The sequence below is a fragment of the Seriola lalandi genome, unplaced genomic scaffold (assembly GCF_002814215.2).
Source record: "Seriola lalandi dorsalis isolate HSWRI2012SDOR001 ecotype SW California unplaced genomic scaffold, Sedor1 jcf7180002054664, whole genome shotgun sequence".
Classification (NCBI taxonomy): Eukaryota; Metazoa; Chordata; class Actinopteri; order Carangiformes; family Carangidae; genus Seriola; species Seriola lalandi.
The window spans coordinates 248,066-261,653 of NW_019525217.1; the positions used below are offsets into that span (position 1 = coordinate 248,066).

Below are 13,588 nucleotides of genomic sequence, written 5' to 3' on the forward strand. Positions count from 1 at the left end.
CCACTTGCTCTTTGCCATATTGTCATGTATCTTAGCTTTGCAGCACTCTGTTTTTTGCCCACATGTTTTGATCTTGATCGCGTTTTTGACCTTGTCTGTGTGTTTTGGATTTGCCTAGACCCCGACGCTTTGTAATTTGTTGGCCTGCTTGGTTCTTTCTAAGAAAGGACTTTTTACTTTTACATCTACCCCCTTGAGTCGTGCTCTTGGGTCCCTTTTCTGAGGTTTGTGGCAACCTACACTGTTTCCTGTGTTTTGTCTAATGCTTTTATCAAGGTCTTACCACAATCCATTTTACAGACATTAGCCAAAACATTACAGGCAGTGTGGTTTACAGAATGACATACCATATAATAATTTTGCAAATCATATAACACAAGTGTTGTTACTGAGTGCTCCTCATGTGCAATCACAGCATATATTTATCAAAGAAATTACTTGTTTGGGTTTCAGAGTATAAGAGTTCAGGTTCGTGATATGAGGCCTCCATTTTTGCAATCTGAACTCTGGGTGCCTGCAGCTTTTAAGGTCATTGATACCTATATTTCAAAATACTATCAGACAGATTACAACATTTTTGTTAGCCCAGTTTGCTCCGTCTGTCTTTCTGCTTTATGGTACCAGCTGTGCCAGAACATGCAGCAGTGTAAAATGTCAGCGTCGTGTCACATGGAGATCCTCACTCACTGTTGCATTTGAGGAAAATAATGTGGCCACAGATGGCTAATTCAGTGTGGTTTATTTTCTCCTTTGGTTTGTGTCTCTGTGTGTGTTTTTTACCCCACACATGCATGAGTGGCTTTTAGGCTAATGTTTAATGTAGACAGATTATAGGCCTATTTCCGTTTGCACCTGGAAACTGAATGTGAAGGAACAATGAACAGTGAAGGGCACTGGCGTTTTCATGGTGCCTGAGGGAAAAAAAAAGCAAATGAGAGTCTATCAATAAGCAGGCCTTTAAATCACATGTCGAACTAATTTTAACAAACTGCAAGTACAAAAGTAAGTGTCCAAAGGTGAATGAAACTGTCATTAATAGGGCAGACAAATTGTGGACATACAGCAATGCAAACTGGATTAGACTAGACAGGACATGGCATGACAAAACTACAGAAGAAATTTTCCAGCAAGTTGAGATGACACCACCGCAAAGTGAGGAGGGTCATTCTTCCCCCTCACTGATTGGGCACACCCCTAAAACGCTCCTACGTCCTCGCTCTCTGATTGGCCAATATGTCTCCTTTGCAACACCAAAAGCCAGTTTCCTGTTGATCCAACGAGACGCCAGTCAAACGGGGACGATACGCCTCCCACATAGACCGATATGTCGGCTGATGTGGAACCAGTTCGCTGCGGACCAATCAAATTCCTTCATTTTGACAGGCAAGATTCTCCCGTGCACGTGAAACACGACTATACAATTCTATCGCGCGTTCACGTGTGGGAGACGTTCAAGACTTCTACGGGGTTAATTCTAAAATTGACAAAATGTATATATTTTTTTCTCTTTAAGGGAAAATACATGTATTATCAGCAAAATACACTTAAATTAAATATAAGTTTCACTCATGGAGCAGAGTGACCCCTGTCAATCTTATATTATATTCATAGGTTATTATCACTGATGCATTAACATGTCAGTAGCATTTTGATGGCATTATATAAATTTATTGTAGGAACACTCTATCATATTCTATAAACCGATCATAGTTTCTTAATTGAAAATCTCAATCTTTCAAATACCTTAGTAACTGTGATCAACTGTACATTAGATTAGATATCTTTTTAAACCCCAAAAGGGGAAACTAGTTTGGTCACCCATGTGACAAAAACAAGAGACACAGGTCCAACAGGTAACAGACAATATATGTGAGACATGCAACCACAACATTTTTAACACTGACATTCAAACTAACACATGTTCCAAGAGAACATTAGTGTGGCCAGCCTACTGAGCTACTAAACTAAAAGGCGTGTATCAAATATATATATATATATATTAATACAACTGATCAGTTTGTCAAGGCTGACCAAAAAGCACTTCATTTGCCTTCGAAATGTAGTGAAGTACAGTTATAAAGTAGCATAAGAATGTAAATAACTCAAGTATATTAAAGAATGTTACTGTAACTGAATAAATATTCTTAGTTACATATTGCGCCACTGCATTCAAATAGCACTTTTTGTTAAAAAAATATCTAATATAATTTCTAGATTTTAGGAATATTTTGAATTAAACAGTAAGAAACATGAAAGAATGAAATTAAACAAATTATGATTTGGTGAGATTAAAGGTTTTTTTTTTAGGATTTTCAATGATCTGGATGTGTTTTCGTATGTTGGTTATATCATATTTTAAGTTAGACAGAGAAAATGTAAAATCATGCAACTCATCAAGTTATGCTAATACTTTGGTAACTTTTTAGTGGTCTGATTCATTCAACTTCATTTGGTGGCCTGAAATGTTCACTTAATCCCACATATATCATAATTAGGTGTTAACATATTGATGTTAACACCTTAACAATCTATACTGAAGACTGAGAGACTTTTCAGAAACTATAATTAAATTTCAATTCAAAAATCCCTCATGGGGCCCGTTTTAAAGATGACTTTGGTTCTCAGCTCGGGTGCTGTTATGTAATGTATATTCTGTATAACAGCGTTGAACAATCCACGCTCTTGAACCCAGCTCGCTCTTTACGTCATGGCGCATGGGGCGTGGCCTGTCAGTTTTCCGTGGTATCCCCACGCTTGTCTTTGACAGTAAGCCTTGCTAGCTGTCGCGCACTGTAATACCCGAGCCATTCTGACTAAGAGGCTAGTACCTGGTGATCTAATTTAACACAAGCCCCCACCTCAGGGACAGTTAGCTTCAGCAGGGCGCTCAGGACTCGCGCTAACCGGTGTTTGGCAGCCGACGAAGGGACGCAACAAAGATGTCTAAAGACACTGAAGGGAAAAGCGAGAAAATTATGGATATGGAGAGCAAGGTGCTGTGGTACCCGGACTCCAAGAGGAACACACAGATGGACAAGTTTAGGATACAGGTCAGCGGGGACTACGGACTTAATCTGGGTGAGTAGAGAAGAGGGAGGGACACAGACAAGGAGCCAGACAGACAGAGAGAGGGAGAGAGAAGGGGAGAGAGAGGGAGAGAGAGGGAGAGAGAGAGAGAGGGAGAGTAGGTGTGCTGGAATGGAAACAAGTCGGATTTTATTGAGCCCACGCAGCTGGATAGAAACACAAAAATAGACGGTGTCTCTCCCTCTGCAATGTATTTACATGTATTTTCTAACAGACAGTTTATTACCTCAAAATTTGCCTCCGTTTAAAGCTGCTTTCCAATGCAACATTTCAAGCTAGCTGTTCTGCAGCCATTAAAAATATCAATGAGTCTGGCATCAAACCTACTCACCACTCCCTTTGTAATAATAAACAACATTGCAGCTCTGCTTTGCCTTAATGCGTGGATTTGGACTGTGCTAACAGAGCAGCCAGGCGATGCCCTAGTTTAATTGTCTCTCTGATAACGTGTCAAGGCAAACCAACAGGGTTTTGAAGGAATGATGAAAAACCTGGTCAGTCGAATTTCTTTTTCCAAATGCATCCATGCACATAAAAGAACATTCAAAATCAATCAACCTGAGAAGACAACACCAGTTTTTGGTCGAGCTGCTTGTAGCTCAAAGACACCTTCAAGCTTGTTAGTGATTTACCAGTAAGCATTAAAGGGTCATGAGCCAAAAAGACTGGAAACAACTGCTTTAAATTATATTTGCAGATCTGCCAGCATTTATTTTACTCACCCTGACCTCTGCTTTTCTCTCTCTTGGTCACTGGATGTCAATGAAGAAGCCACATCTTTGAAAACGCCTTGAATAAGGGGATTGTCTTGAAATGTAGATGTAAATACAAAGTGTAGAGAGAATACAGGCACTCGCTGATTTAGTTTAACTGAGATCACTTATGACTTTTGACATTTTGGCATTAATCTTTAAATCATGTGTGGAGATTATTAGTGTTAATCTCAGATTTGCAGAGCAAAAGGCCATAATTTGTAGAAATGTACTTTGGTTTAGGGTTTAGTTGATGGTGATTAGTGGAACAGGGCAGGTACACAGAGGCTGATTTCAACCAATGATGTTGTATGAAACAACTTTCCCTCCCTTTGCTAAATGAAGCGATGTCTGATCTTTTCTTACAAATTAATATTTTATTATAAATCTGTTGTAATCACTGGTTTTCATTCCTCTAGTTAACTACAATGACCTGTACCAGTGGTCGGTGGACAGCTACCCAGAGTTCTGGGCAGAAGTGTGGCGCTTCTGTGGAGTAGTCGGCTCCAAACCATATGAGGAGGTGAGTCCAACCTCTGCTGTCACATCATGTCCATCATAACTATAAGTAGAATGGTTTTGATGTCAACCCAAAATTCACCAGCCATATTCATCATTATAAAAAGAAGTAAAATCAGAAGTCTGGCAATGAAAATAGAAATAAAATCTAATTATTAGAATATAATAATACCCACAAATGACTCATAAAGATTCTATGAATGACCAGTGATTCACCTGTGGGAGTTTTCTCTTTTTATGTATTTTTCAACTTTGTCAGTCTGTTACATTCTTATTACTGACAGGTAGGATATTAACTCGCTTTAATGGCACATCTCAAACATTATTTTTAAACAGACATGTGGCCATAACCTGCAATTATTGGGCCACATTCATGAAGCAGAACAATTTCAAATTAAATTTAAGTGTATGAACTTCAGGATTCATCAATAATTCAAAATTGTAAAATAAAAAAATAAAAACAGGCCAGTACCACTTGGTCTATGCCCCCCACCTCTTAGAGTGGTATGTTCCATGTTGAGGCAGGTTTCTCTGGGTTCCTCTACAAGCAAATTAAGTTCCAAAACAGGCGTACTGCATTTGTTTTGACTGTTGTGTACATCCATTGATCTGTAAGTACTATAAGTCCCATATTGATAGAGTTTCATTGACATTCATTCCATTTTAAGATAATTCTTGCTCTATTTTCATGTCTGCTTCTCCTGGTTATGCTGATTGAGCCTAATTAAGAGCAGCTGGTGTTAACACAGGTGCAGAGCCTGTGCTGTAGTGTTCCTACCTTTGACATGCCATTTTCCATGATGTTTCATTTGAAAGAATGTTGCATTGTTTCTTTGTGGGTACGAGCCGTCAATAGGCCTGTATATCAATATTAATCATTTCTGTCTGTTTTTCTAGATGAGTCCTGGTATCCAGGCAGCCCACTTGTTATTTAAGCCTTCAGGTTACTGGGTTTAATTGTTTTTTTTTGATTTTCTTACCTTTTTCAGAGACCACCCACACATACACATACAATAATGTGAATTTAAACTTTTAAGTTGTTTGTCTGTAAACGCTGTCAAGCCATTTGATTGGCAATCAAGTTTTTGCCACCTGGACTATTCATGATTTGACCTTTCACTTCAGTGATGGAGTGATTTTTCTGGAACCCAAGTGTATGAGGGAAGCCAGAGTCAGCCTTTCGCTTTCTTTTAGTAAGAGTAAACTTTAGCCCATGAGTGTACTAATGCAAACATGATCTTATTATGGATTGTGGCTCGAAGTAAGACCATGTTGATTTGATTGATATTTGATGGTTTGATTTTGTTTTTGGTTTCTAACTTTAAATCAAACTGCCTCTCTTTTCTCTTCCATACGTATGCAGAAATGAAAGAAAAAAACAAAAAACAAAAATTTGTTTCCCAAATGATTTAAATATAAAAATGACTAAATTACGTCATTGTTGTGCTATGAGTTGGTGAACAGTCGTTTATTTTCAGTGGAACGGAAGTAATCTTCTATTTTAGGTTACATTAAAAAGCCAGTTGGAAAAAGGAAACTTAAAGTATCTTCATTTGTGTCCCCATTATTTAATTTACTGTCCAACCTCTTAATGTTGCTTAGTTCCAGGATATAGCCACTCGGTGGGTGTGTGAGGTAATAAATTATGTCTGAGCTTATGACATTGAGCCATATTGTCAAACACACCCCTTCTGTACACATGGATAACACACTCCACGTCACATGCTGGCCAGAAGTTCTTCTTTTATCATACATTTTCTTAGCCACATAATCCTATCTTATGTCTGCAGGCCCAGCAAATATTGGATAGAAGACAGGGAGACAATTATTCAGTCAATCAATGTGTAACAGTGATGCACAGTGGGCTAGGCTGCGAATTCCCAATGTTGCAATGAATTTTTCTGACAAATTGGATGTCTTGCTGAAGTTTTGTTGCAAGTACAGAGTAAGCAAGTAAAGAGGAGACTGTAGAAGAGATATGTGTCTGATAAGTGTGAAAAATAACAAACATTATTGGCAAGGAAAGGTTGTGGTGTGAGTATTTGCCAGCAAGATCACCAAAGCTGTAAATTTCACAGCCTGGGTCAGTGACAGTGTTGTGCCTCTCCCCTGTGTGTCCTTGTTGTGTGTTTTTAATGTTGTGTACCAGGTGGTGGATGTATGCAAGCGGATCTCAGATGTTCCCGAGTGGTTTAAAGGGGCTCGGCTTAACTACGCCGAGAACCTGCTCAAACACGCAGACCAGGACAAAGTGGCTCTATACGCTGCAAGTGAGTATATGGAGTATGTGATGCTGATTTTAATAACTGTAGTATGTAATATACAGCAATATACAGTATGCAACAGTGCTGCACCTTAAGTGGTGCCTTCAGTAATCTCCGCTAGGAATCAAATCCCTAATCTTGGCAACGTTGACTCGATGCACAGAGCAAAAAGCGCACATGTTAGCACACACATTCATTCTTAAAGTCACACAACACAGCGGTGTTTTCCCACCTAAACACACCTTTACATATATCGTGCAGCGCCCGTTCATGTTTGCCTTACTTAGTGTTTGCACGTTCTGATGTTTTTTACAAGTTTGGTTTCTCCCTCCTGTGTGTGTTCGTCAATTGGGTGTGTGGGTTTTTCTTTGCTGACTCGCACAGATTGTGTTTCCTTGCCTTTTTATTTCATCTTCAGAATTTGTATTTGTTAGGAGAAGGAGATTTTTGGAGGACATGAAAGAGCGGTGTTGAGGGTGCATTTGAGCACAGCAGCGATTCAGCGGGGGAGCGTCAGGCTGCATACGTCACTGTGTTATAATAGCTGCTACTCCCTGCTCCTTCTCTTAGGACTGTCACATACTAATGGATAGGCCATTCTTTATTGCTGCATGTGTGTATGTGGGAGAGTGGGCTCCTGCACAGACACATACACATGCACACAAACTACCTCAGAAGGTGGAATCTAATTATGAGAGGGCCCATCAGTCACAATGCTGTGGAGCCTCTGTGAATGTCAGGAAACTATTACTTACAGACATAATAGGACTGTTGCTGTCTGTGCCTCTGTCCTGCCAGACTCTCTGCCTCTATTTATGTCTCCATCTCTGCCTCCCTGGTTTTCTTTTTCTTTGCTTTGGATTTGTATGTAATCATTAATAAGAACATAATTTTACAAAGTGGTACACGAAATCTAAAATGTCCAAATCAATCAAAAATATATGTAGATGCCTACAGTTTTCTGAATCATTTGAAATTTGCATAATATTAATCTCTGTTTCTGTGTCTAACTCTCTCTTCCTGTCTACCAGCGGAGGCAAATGAGGAGATTGTGAAGGTGACGTTTGGGGAGCTCAGGCGTGATGTGGCGTTGTTTGCCGCAGCCATGAGGAAGATGGGAGTCCAGACTGGAGACAGGGTTGTAGGTGAGTCTCAGATTTATTGTTCTCTGTCTATATATATATATATATATATATATATATAACTTTCTTCAGCCAAGTGATTGCTGATTAGTGGCCACTTATTTCTTTTTACCCCTCTGTCTTCTTCATCCTCTCCAGTCCTATTTTTTTATGTAAGTAAGTTCGATGATTACTTGCAGCCTGTTGCAGAACAAGTTGGACATTTTACCATTACTTGTGTGTGTCGGTGTGCACTGTCAAGGAGGGCTGGCCGTCTTGGCACAAATCGCAGCTCTTTCTGAATGTCAGCATTTATTTTTTTCAAAGCAAATATTTGTTTTTCTGCAAGGCACCACTGTAACAGGCTAGTCATACAGAGCCACGCGTTCTCCCACTGAGCAGTGCTGCCAGTGCAGTAACAGGAGCTTTAATACATGTCATGCACATTTCCACACTCCAATATGCGGCCGGTACATTTTCTGAAAACAGTTGAAGTGTCAAATGCTTTTAAGAGCTTATTTCTGTCACTTTCTTAACTTGTTGCCACAGCAGAAAAAAATTATGTTTGGTGGCATCAAAATGATCTCAAAATACACATTCATACTAAAAATTGCGGACTATACAAAATTCGAATTTGTTTATTCGGCTATTATGAAGACTTTGGTCAAAATCATGGCTTTCTCTGCTGATTTTTGCATGAAATTTAGCATCAGCTTAAATCCAGCTCAATTCTGTATTGTTGAACTTCATCTGGTGCATCTGTTTAGTATTGCAGACGACTCTTCCTTCATTATTGGTCACATACAAGAACCAAATTACTATTATGTAACACAGTGACTTAACAAATTTTTTCATCTTTTAAAAAAAAAGAAAATGGGGGGAGGGGAGAGATGATTTCTCAAACGAGCAGTTCCTCATTGCTTACTGTAAGAACAGCTCTGAGGTATGTGAATGTCAGCCTGAGCCTGAGTCTTTATCTGCCCGTGTCTCTGTTTCAATCTCTGCTCTCTGCCACTTTTCCCGTCATGACACAGAAATGCATATTGAGCTGTTTGTGCTGTGTTAGTATCAGGGGCTTCGGTTACACCGGGTTGTCAAACATTAGCATCTCACATTTCTGAGCTTTTCACTGTCGGAAGCAACGAAGCAAAGTTAGATTTAACATCTTTTCTTAAACAAAGTCTTTCGGTTTAATACCTTTGATGAGATGACAGATAACAAACACAGTAGTTCAGAGGTTAAAGAAAATGCTTTTTGGATTTTTTATTTTTTTATCATTGTTCAAAAGCTGCGCAAGGGAAAACATCTGACATCTGAGCTACAATGACCCAGAAATTTGGCAAAAAATGAAAGGATGAAAATCAGCACAATCACAAGTGTGTAGGAAACATTCTGACCTCTGTCACAAAACTGAGGAGACCCTGAAGCTGTGCTGGGCATCTATATGTTGAAAAGGTTCCCTGCCTTTATTTAGAAGCAGCAATGTGACTAACATCTATGTTTGCTGTTCATGAGCTCATATTGAGCTACTCTGTCCAGGAATGACCAGGACATGTATGAAAGTTTGTGTGCGTTCAGAAGAAAAATGGATCTTGCAGTAGGGAAATCCATTAGCTAAATAACTTAAGCTCTGTGGGAATCTCATTTGAAAGTGGGGAGGGATGGAGCGAGGGACAGGAAGGGAGAGCAAGCTAGAGAAACAACAGAGAGAGAGAGACATCAGCTTTTTTTCTCTTACCAATCTAAAGACAAATCTGTGTGTGTGTGTGTGTGTGTGTGTGTGTGTGTGTGTGTGTGTGTGTGTGTGTCCTCACTTGTGTGTGTTGTGTGTCCCCAGGTTGTAACTAAAAATGTCGTGTCAGTGTCTGTAATCCAGGAGATATATAAGCACTTAGCTGATGAAGCCAGCCAAGGTTTATAGCAGGACATGAGCCAGCCCAGCACACACACACACACTCACTCACGCACGCACACACACATGTATTCTCTCTTTCGTGCACGTTTTTGTTCCATTGCTCTTCGCCTTGGTTCCGTCATCCTCAACGTCACCCCCACCCTGTTACAAAGCTTATGACCTTCACACCCACTCTTCATCCACCAGGGAAAGCATATTCTTTTAATTATGTGTCATCAAAAATACACGCTGTGCAACCAGAGTCTTAATGTTGACTAATATGAATGTGTAGTCGGTCATATGAAAGAAAACTGTAGCAGCATCATAACGTAAAATAATATGTAACAAACACATGAAAACTGTTTGAATTATAGAAATGACATGTCTGAAACTTCAACTCACGATGCAGCTGCTACATTTGAGTAACCAGCAGCACACACACACACACACACACAAACACACACACACACACACACACACACACGCACACACACACATTCTGCTGTGGCACACACCCTTGCTCTGAGCGGGTGTGGCATGGGAGATGACTCAAAACACACTACATGTGACATGTGTCCTGTTTAGTATGGCTGTGTGTTATTCTAAATGAGGCGATAGTAGCAGAAAGAACAGTGTGCTGGTAAGAACAAGAAATTTACTTTCATTCAGATATTATTTTCTTATTTAGTATTAATCAAAGATGCTTTTACAAACTTATAAAAAAAAGTGTTATTTAAAAGACAAAATCTCAACTGACTCCACCCAGAGATTTCCAGATGACTTAAGAAATCTGTTCCAACAGTGATCCTGTAACATCTAAGTTCTGAACTTGGACTTGCTCTTTGTGGCCATATTAGCACCACAACACTGCAGCCATGAGGTCGATGTGACATAGCTCTGGTTAAGAGACTCTTCTCTTCTCTTCTCTTCTCTTCTCTTCTCTTCTCTTCTCTTCTCTTCTCTTCTCTTCTCTTCTCTTCTCTTCTCTTCTCTTCTCTTCTCTTCTCTTCTCTTCTATCCTGTTTGGCCTCTAGTAGCACTATGGAGCAGTGTCTTGTTTGTGTACACTTGTTTCTGCACACACACAAAGATGCACCTGCATTTCACAACCTGCTGTTGGTTTCATCCTATTTCATCTATTGTTATTTCATCAACACTGGTGTCGATAATGTGTCAACAAACACGATGTCAGTGAAGAAGCAAACTGCTAGCAAGTAAACATGGATGAAAACAATGCATGATGAAATAAAAAAAAAAAAAAAAAATAGCATTGCATTAGTTTTATAAGGAAGAAGAGACACAATGGTGAGTAATGCTTTATGTAAACACAAATTTGTTTGTTTACATGAAAATTCCACAGAGCAAACAAACTTTTATTCATTTCCTAATCATTTTTTAACTGGCAGGCATAATCAAAGTTTTCTTAAATTGACCACAGAATCTCGTCACAGGGATTACGTGTTTTCCTCCAGGGCATGTAAACATGCACAATTTCTGAGCTGGTTTCAAAACAGCTGACCATATGTCACAGGCTTGTTTCTGTATCGATCTAATTACTGTTCAGTTCACATGACTAAAACCTGAATTCTAATGGGAAGAATCCAACAAAGTCATTTTTTTTTCTGAATCTTTCGGCACTGCTTTAGTCCTTGGGATTAATCTGTGTCATAAATTGGCACAATAATAAAGAAAGAAACAAAAAACAAAACGAAACATAGTAGCCGAATGTTAGAACAATAGCACAAGGATGGTGCATTTATGTAGAAGTAGTAAAGCAGTGATGTCAGTACCTATTAAAGTTTGGCTTTAAGTCAGTGGTTATCAACAAGAATGTGGACCTGTAAAGTTTTATAGTAGCATGCATGAGTAAAGAGATAGTACGGGCAATGGGTTGTCACAGCATAGCCAGATATAACAGTAGCCACGAAAGCAATCAGGCATGGGTGTTGTGGTGAGATTATGATCCATGACGCTATTTGTCCTGATCCAGTGTTGGAAGATAATAATTTATGAGTGTCTGCAGGAGTCGGTGTAGCAGGATGGTGATCTGTCAGCCCGAGGTGTCATCTGGCCCGGATCAGCTTCCTGGTTACAGCAGGAGTCAGCATAGCAACCAAATTTTAAAGCCTGATTAGACATGATTCACAGGAGGTGACAGTATGGTTGCCTTTTGCCTTTGACCAGTCGGACTGCTTGCTGGGAACTACCGGCTGTATTATAGTTTTATCACGTTAAGATTAGATTCATGTTATCAACAAAACAGCCCTGTGTTTAAAGGTAGCATGGGAGCTCCTGTGTGGAGTCCTTTGGGCAGTGGCCATTCGTGTACTCCTTCGTACTTAAAAATATATTATCTGTATTAAGGCTGATGTACGTCTGATGTATGTAATATAATAATGATTAATTAGTTGATCTTATGATCAACTAATTAACCATTAGTCTGATTTTTCATTTATTTTAGTCCTAATAAACGATTTTTCTTTTCTTTTTTGAATATAACTTTTGACTGAATAAAATTAGTATCTGACATTCTGTTCATTTCTCATTAGTCATGACTGAAGGGATGTATAGACACCAAGCATCACAGATAAAGTGTATAGAATATAGTAAATCCACCACTAGTGGAAACTGGAGTCATTACTCCTGCAGCACTGACATGCAGATTGTCTTTATTGGTATTGGCCAAAGTTTACATGGGAGTGAATGACTATGAGTAATGGTAAGAATTTCAATATTGTTCATCCCTGTTTGGTATTTTTCATTTTCTTTAGTGCATTTATCAGTAAATGTCTCTGATTTTCTCTCTCCCTCACTGACCGTCTGTGTAAAACCCATTCTGTCCTTGGGCACCATTTCCCATATTGTTAATAATGGAAGCTTCTCCCTCCCTCACTCCTCCTCCTCTTTTACACTCTCATTTTTCACTCTCTCTCCTTTTTAACCAGAGTATGCCATCTCACAATATTTTATTTTGAAATACACCCTACGTCTGTGCACATATGTTTATAGTATATTTTTTTCTTTTATAAGAAAGACTCTAATGGATTTGCACTTAAACCTAATGTTTTTCTTCCTCTTCCTCCTCCCCTCTCTCCCCCTCCAGGCTACCTACCTAATGGTATCCATGCAGTGGAGGCCATGTTAGCAGCCGCCAGCATCGGGGCCATTTGGAGCTCCACGTCTGTCGACTTTGGGGTCAACGTAAGGATTCTGTTTTAAACTGTTTGTGGCTTGTATTTGTTTATTATTTCTCTATTTAATTTTCTCAGTAATTAATGTGCTGGTTTAGACAAAGCACCTATCAGCACCAGTAGAGTGCGTATTTGAGTACTACTGTCACAGTGGCAATTTTTATCTCTAATTTTCGCACAGCCCTTCTCCTTCTACTGAGCTGTCTTGTATCAGTTCTTATAGGGGATTCACGACACACATACACATAACAATATACATTGAGTAGAAAGGGAATGAAGTCCGTGAAGCAAGATGTCGTGTGTGAGTGAATGAGCGTGAGTGTAATTAACTTCATCCTGCAGCAGCTTCTTCATCAATGCTCCTTCTGTCATCTTGGTCTCTGCTTTTTGTTTTTTCTGACGTGCTACTGCCCCTTCTGGCAGATTAGAGAACTACTCTTACTGCCCTGATGTAAATCTTTCAACCATGACCACTCCAGGTTTTTGCATGCTAGTTAAATTCATTTTATCTCTCATTTCCTGGAAGGTATTTGTAGAACTGAAGGTTTTCTGCTGTTGTGATTATTTGCTTTTCATCAGTTTTACCTTCCTCTCTCTCTCTCTCTCTTTTCATTGCAGGGTGTCCTTGACAGATTTTCTCAAATCCAGCCCAAACTGATCTTCTCTGTTGCCGCTGTGGTTTATAACGGCAAAACACATGACCACATGGAAAAGCTGACCAGTGTTGTCAAAGGTTGGCAATCACATTTACTTATGGACT

The 13,588-nt window shown here is 39.4% G+C and overlaps 1 protein-coding gene across 1 annotated transcript in view; it reads left to right on the forward strand.

Annotated features, from left to right (window-relative positions):
* Positions 1–2,755: 2,755 nt before the first annotated feature.
* aacs (acetoacetyl-CoA synthetase) overlaps positions 2,756–13,588 on the forward strand; it is a 37,198-nt gene continuing 26,365 nt past the window's right edge. The window contains exons 1-6 of the mRNA XM_023421150.2: positions 2,756–3,078; positions 4,259–4,362; positions 6,508–6,628; positions 7,654–7,767; positions 12,741–12,838; positions 13,447–13,561. Coding sequence (XP_023276918.1) covers positions 2,940–3,078; positions 4,259–4,362; positions 6,508–6,628; positions 7,654–7,767; positions 12,741–12,838; positions 13,447–13,561 — 691 coding nt within the window. The 5' untranslated portion in view covers positions 2,756–2,939. The remainder of the gene's footprint in view (positions 3,079–4,258; positions 4,363–6,507; positions 6,629–7,653; positions 7,768–12,740; positions 12,839–13,446; positions 13,562–13,588) is intronic.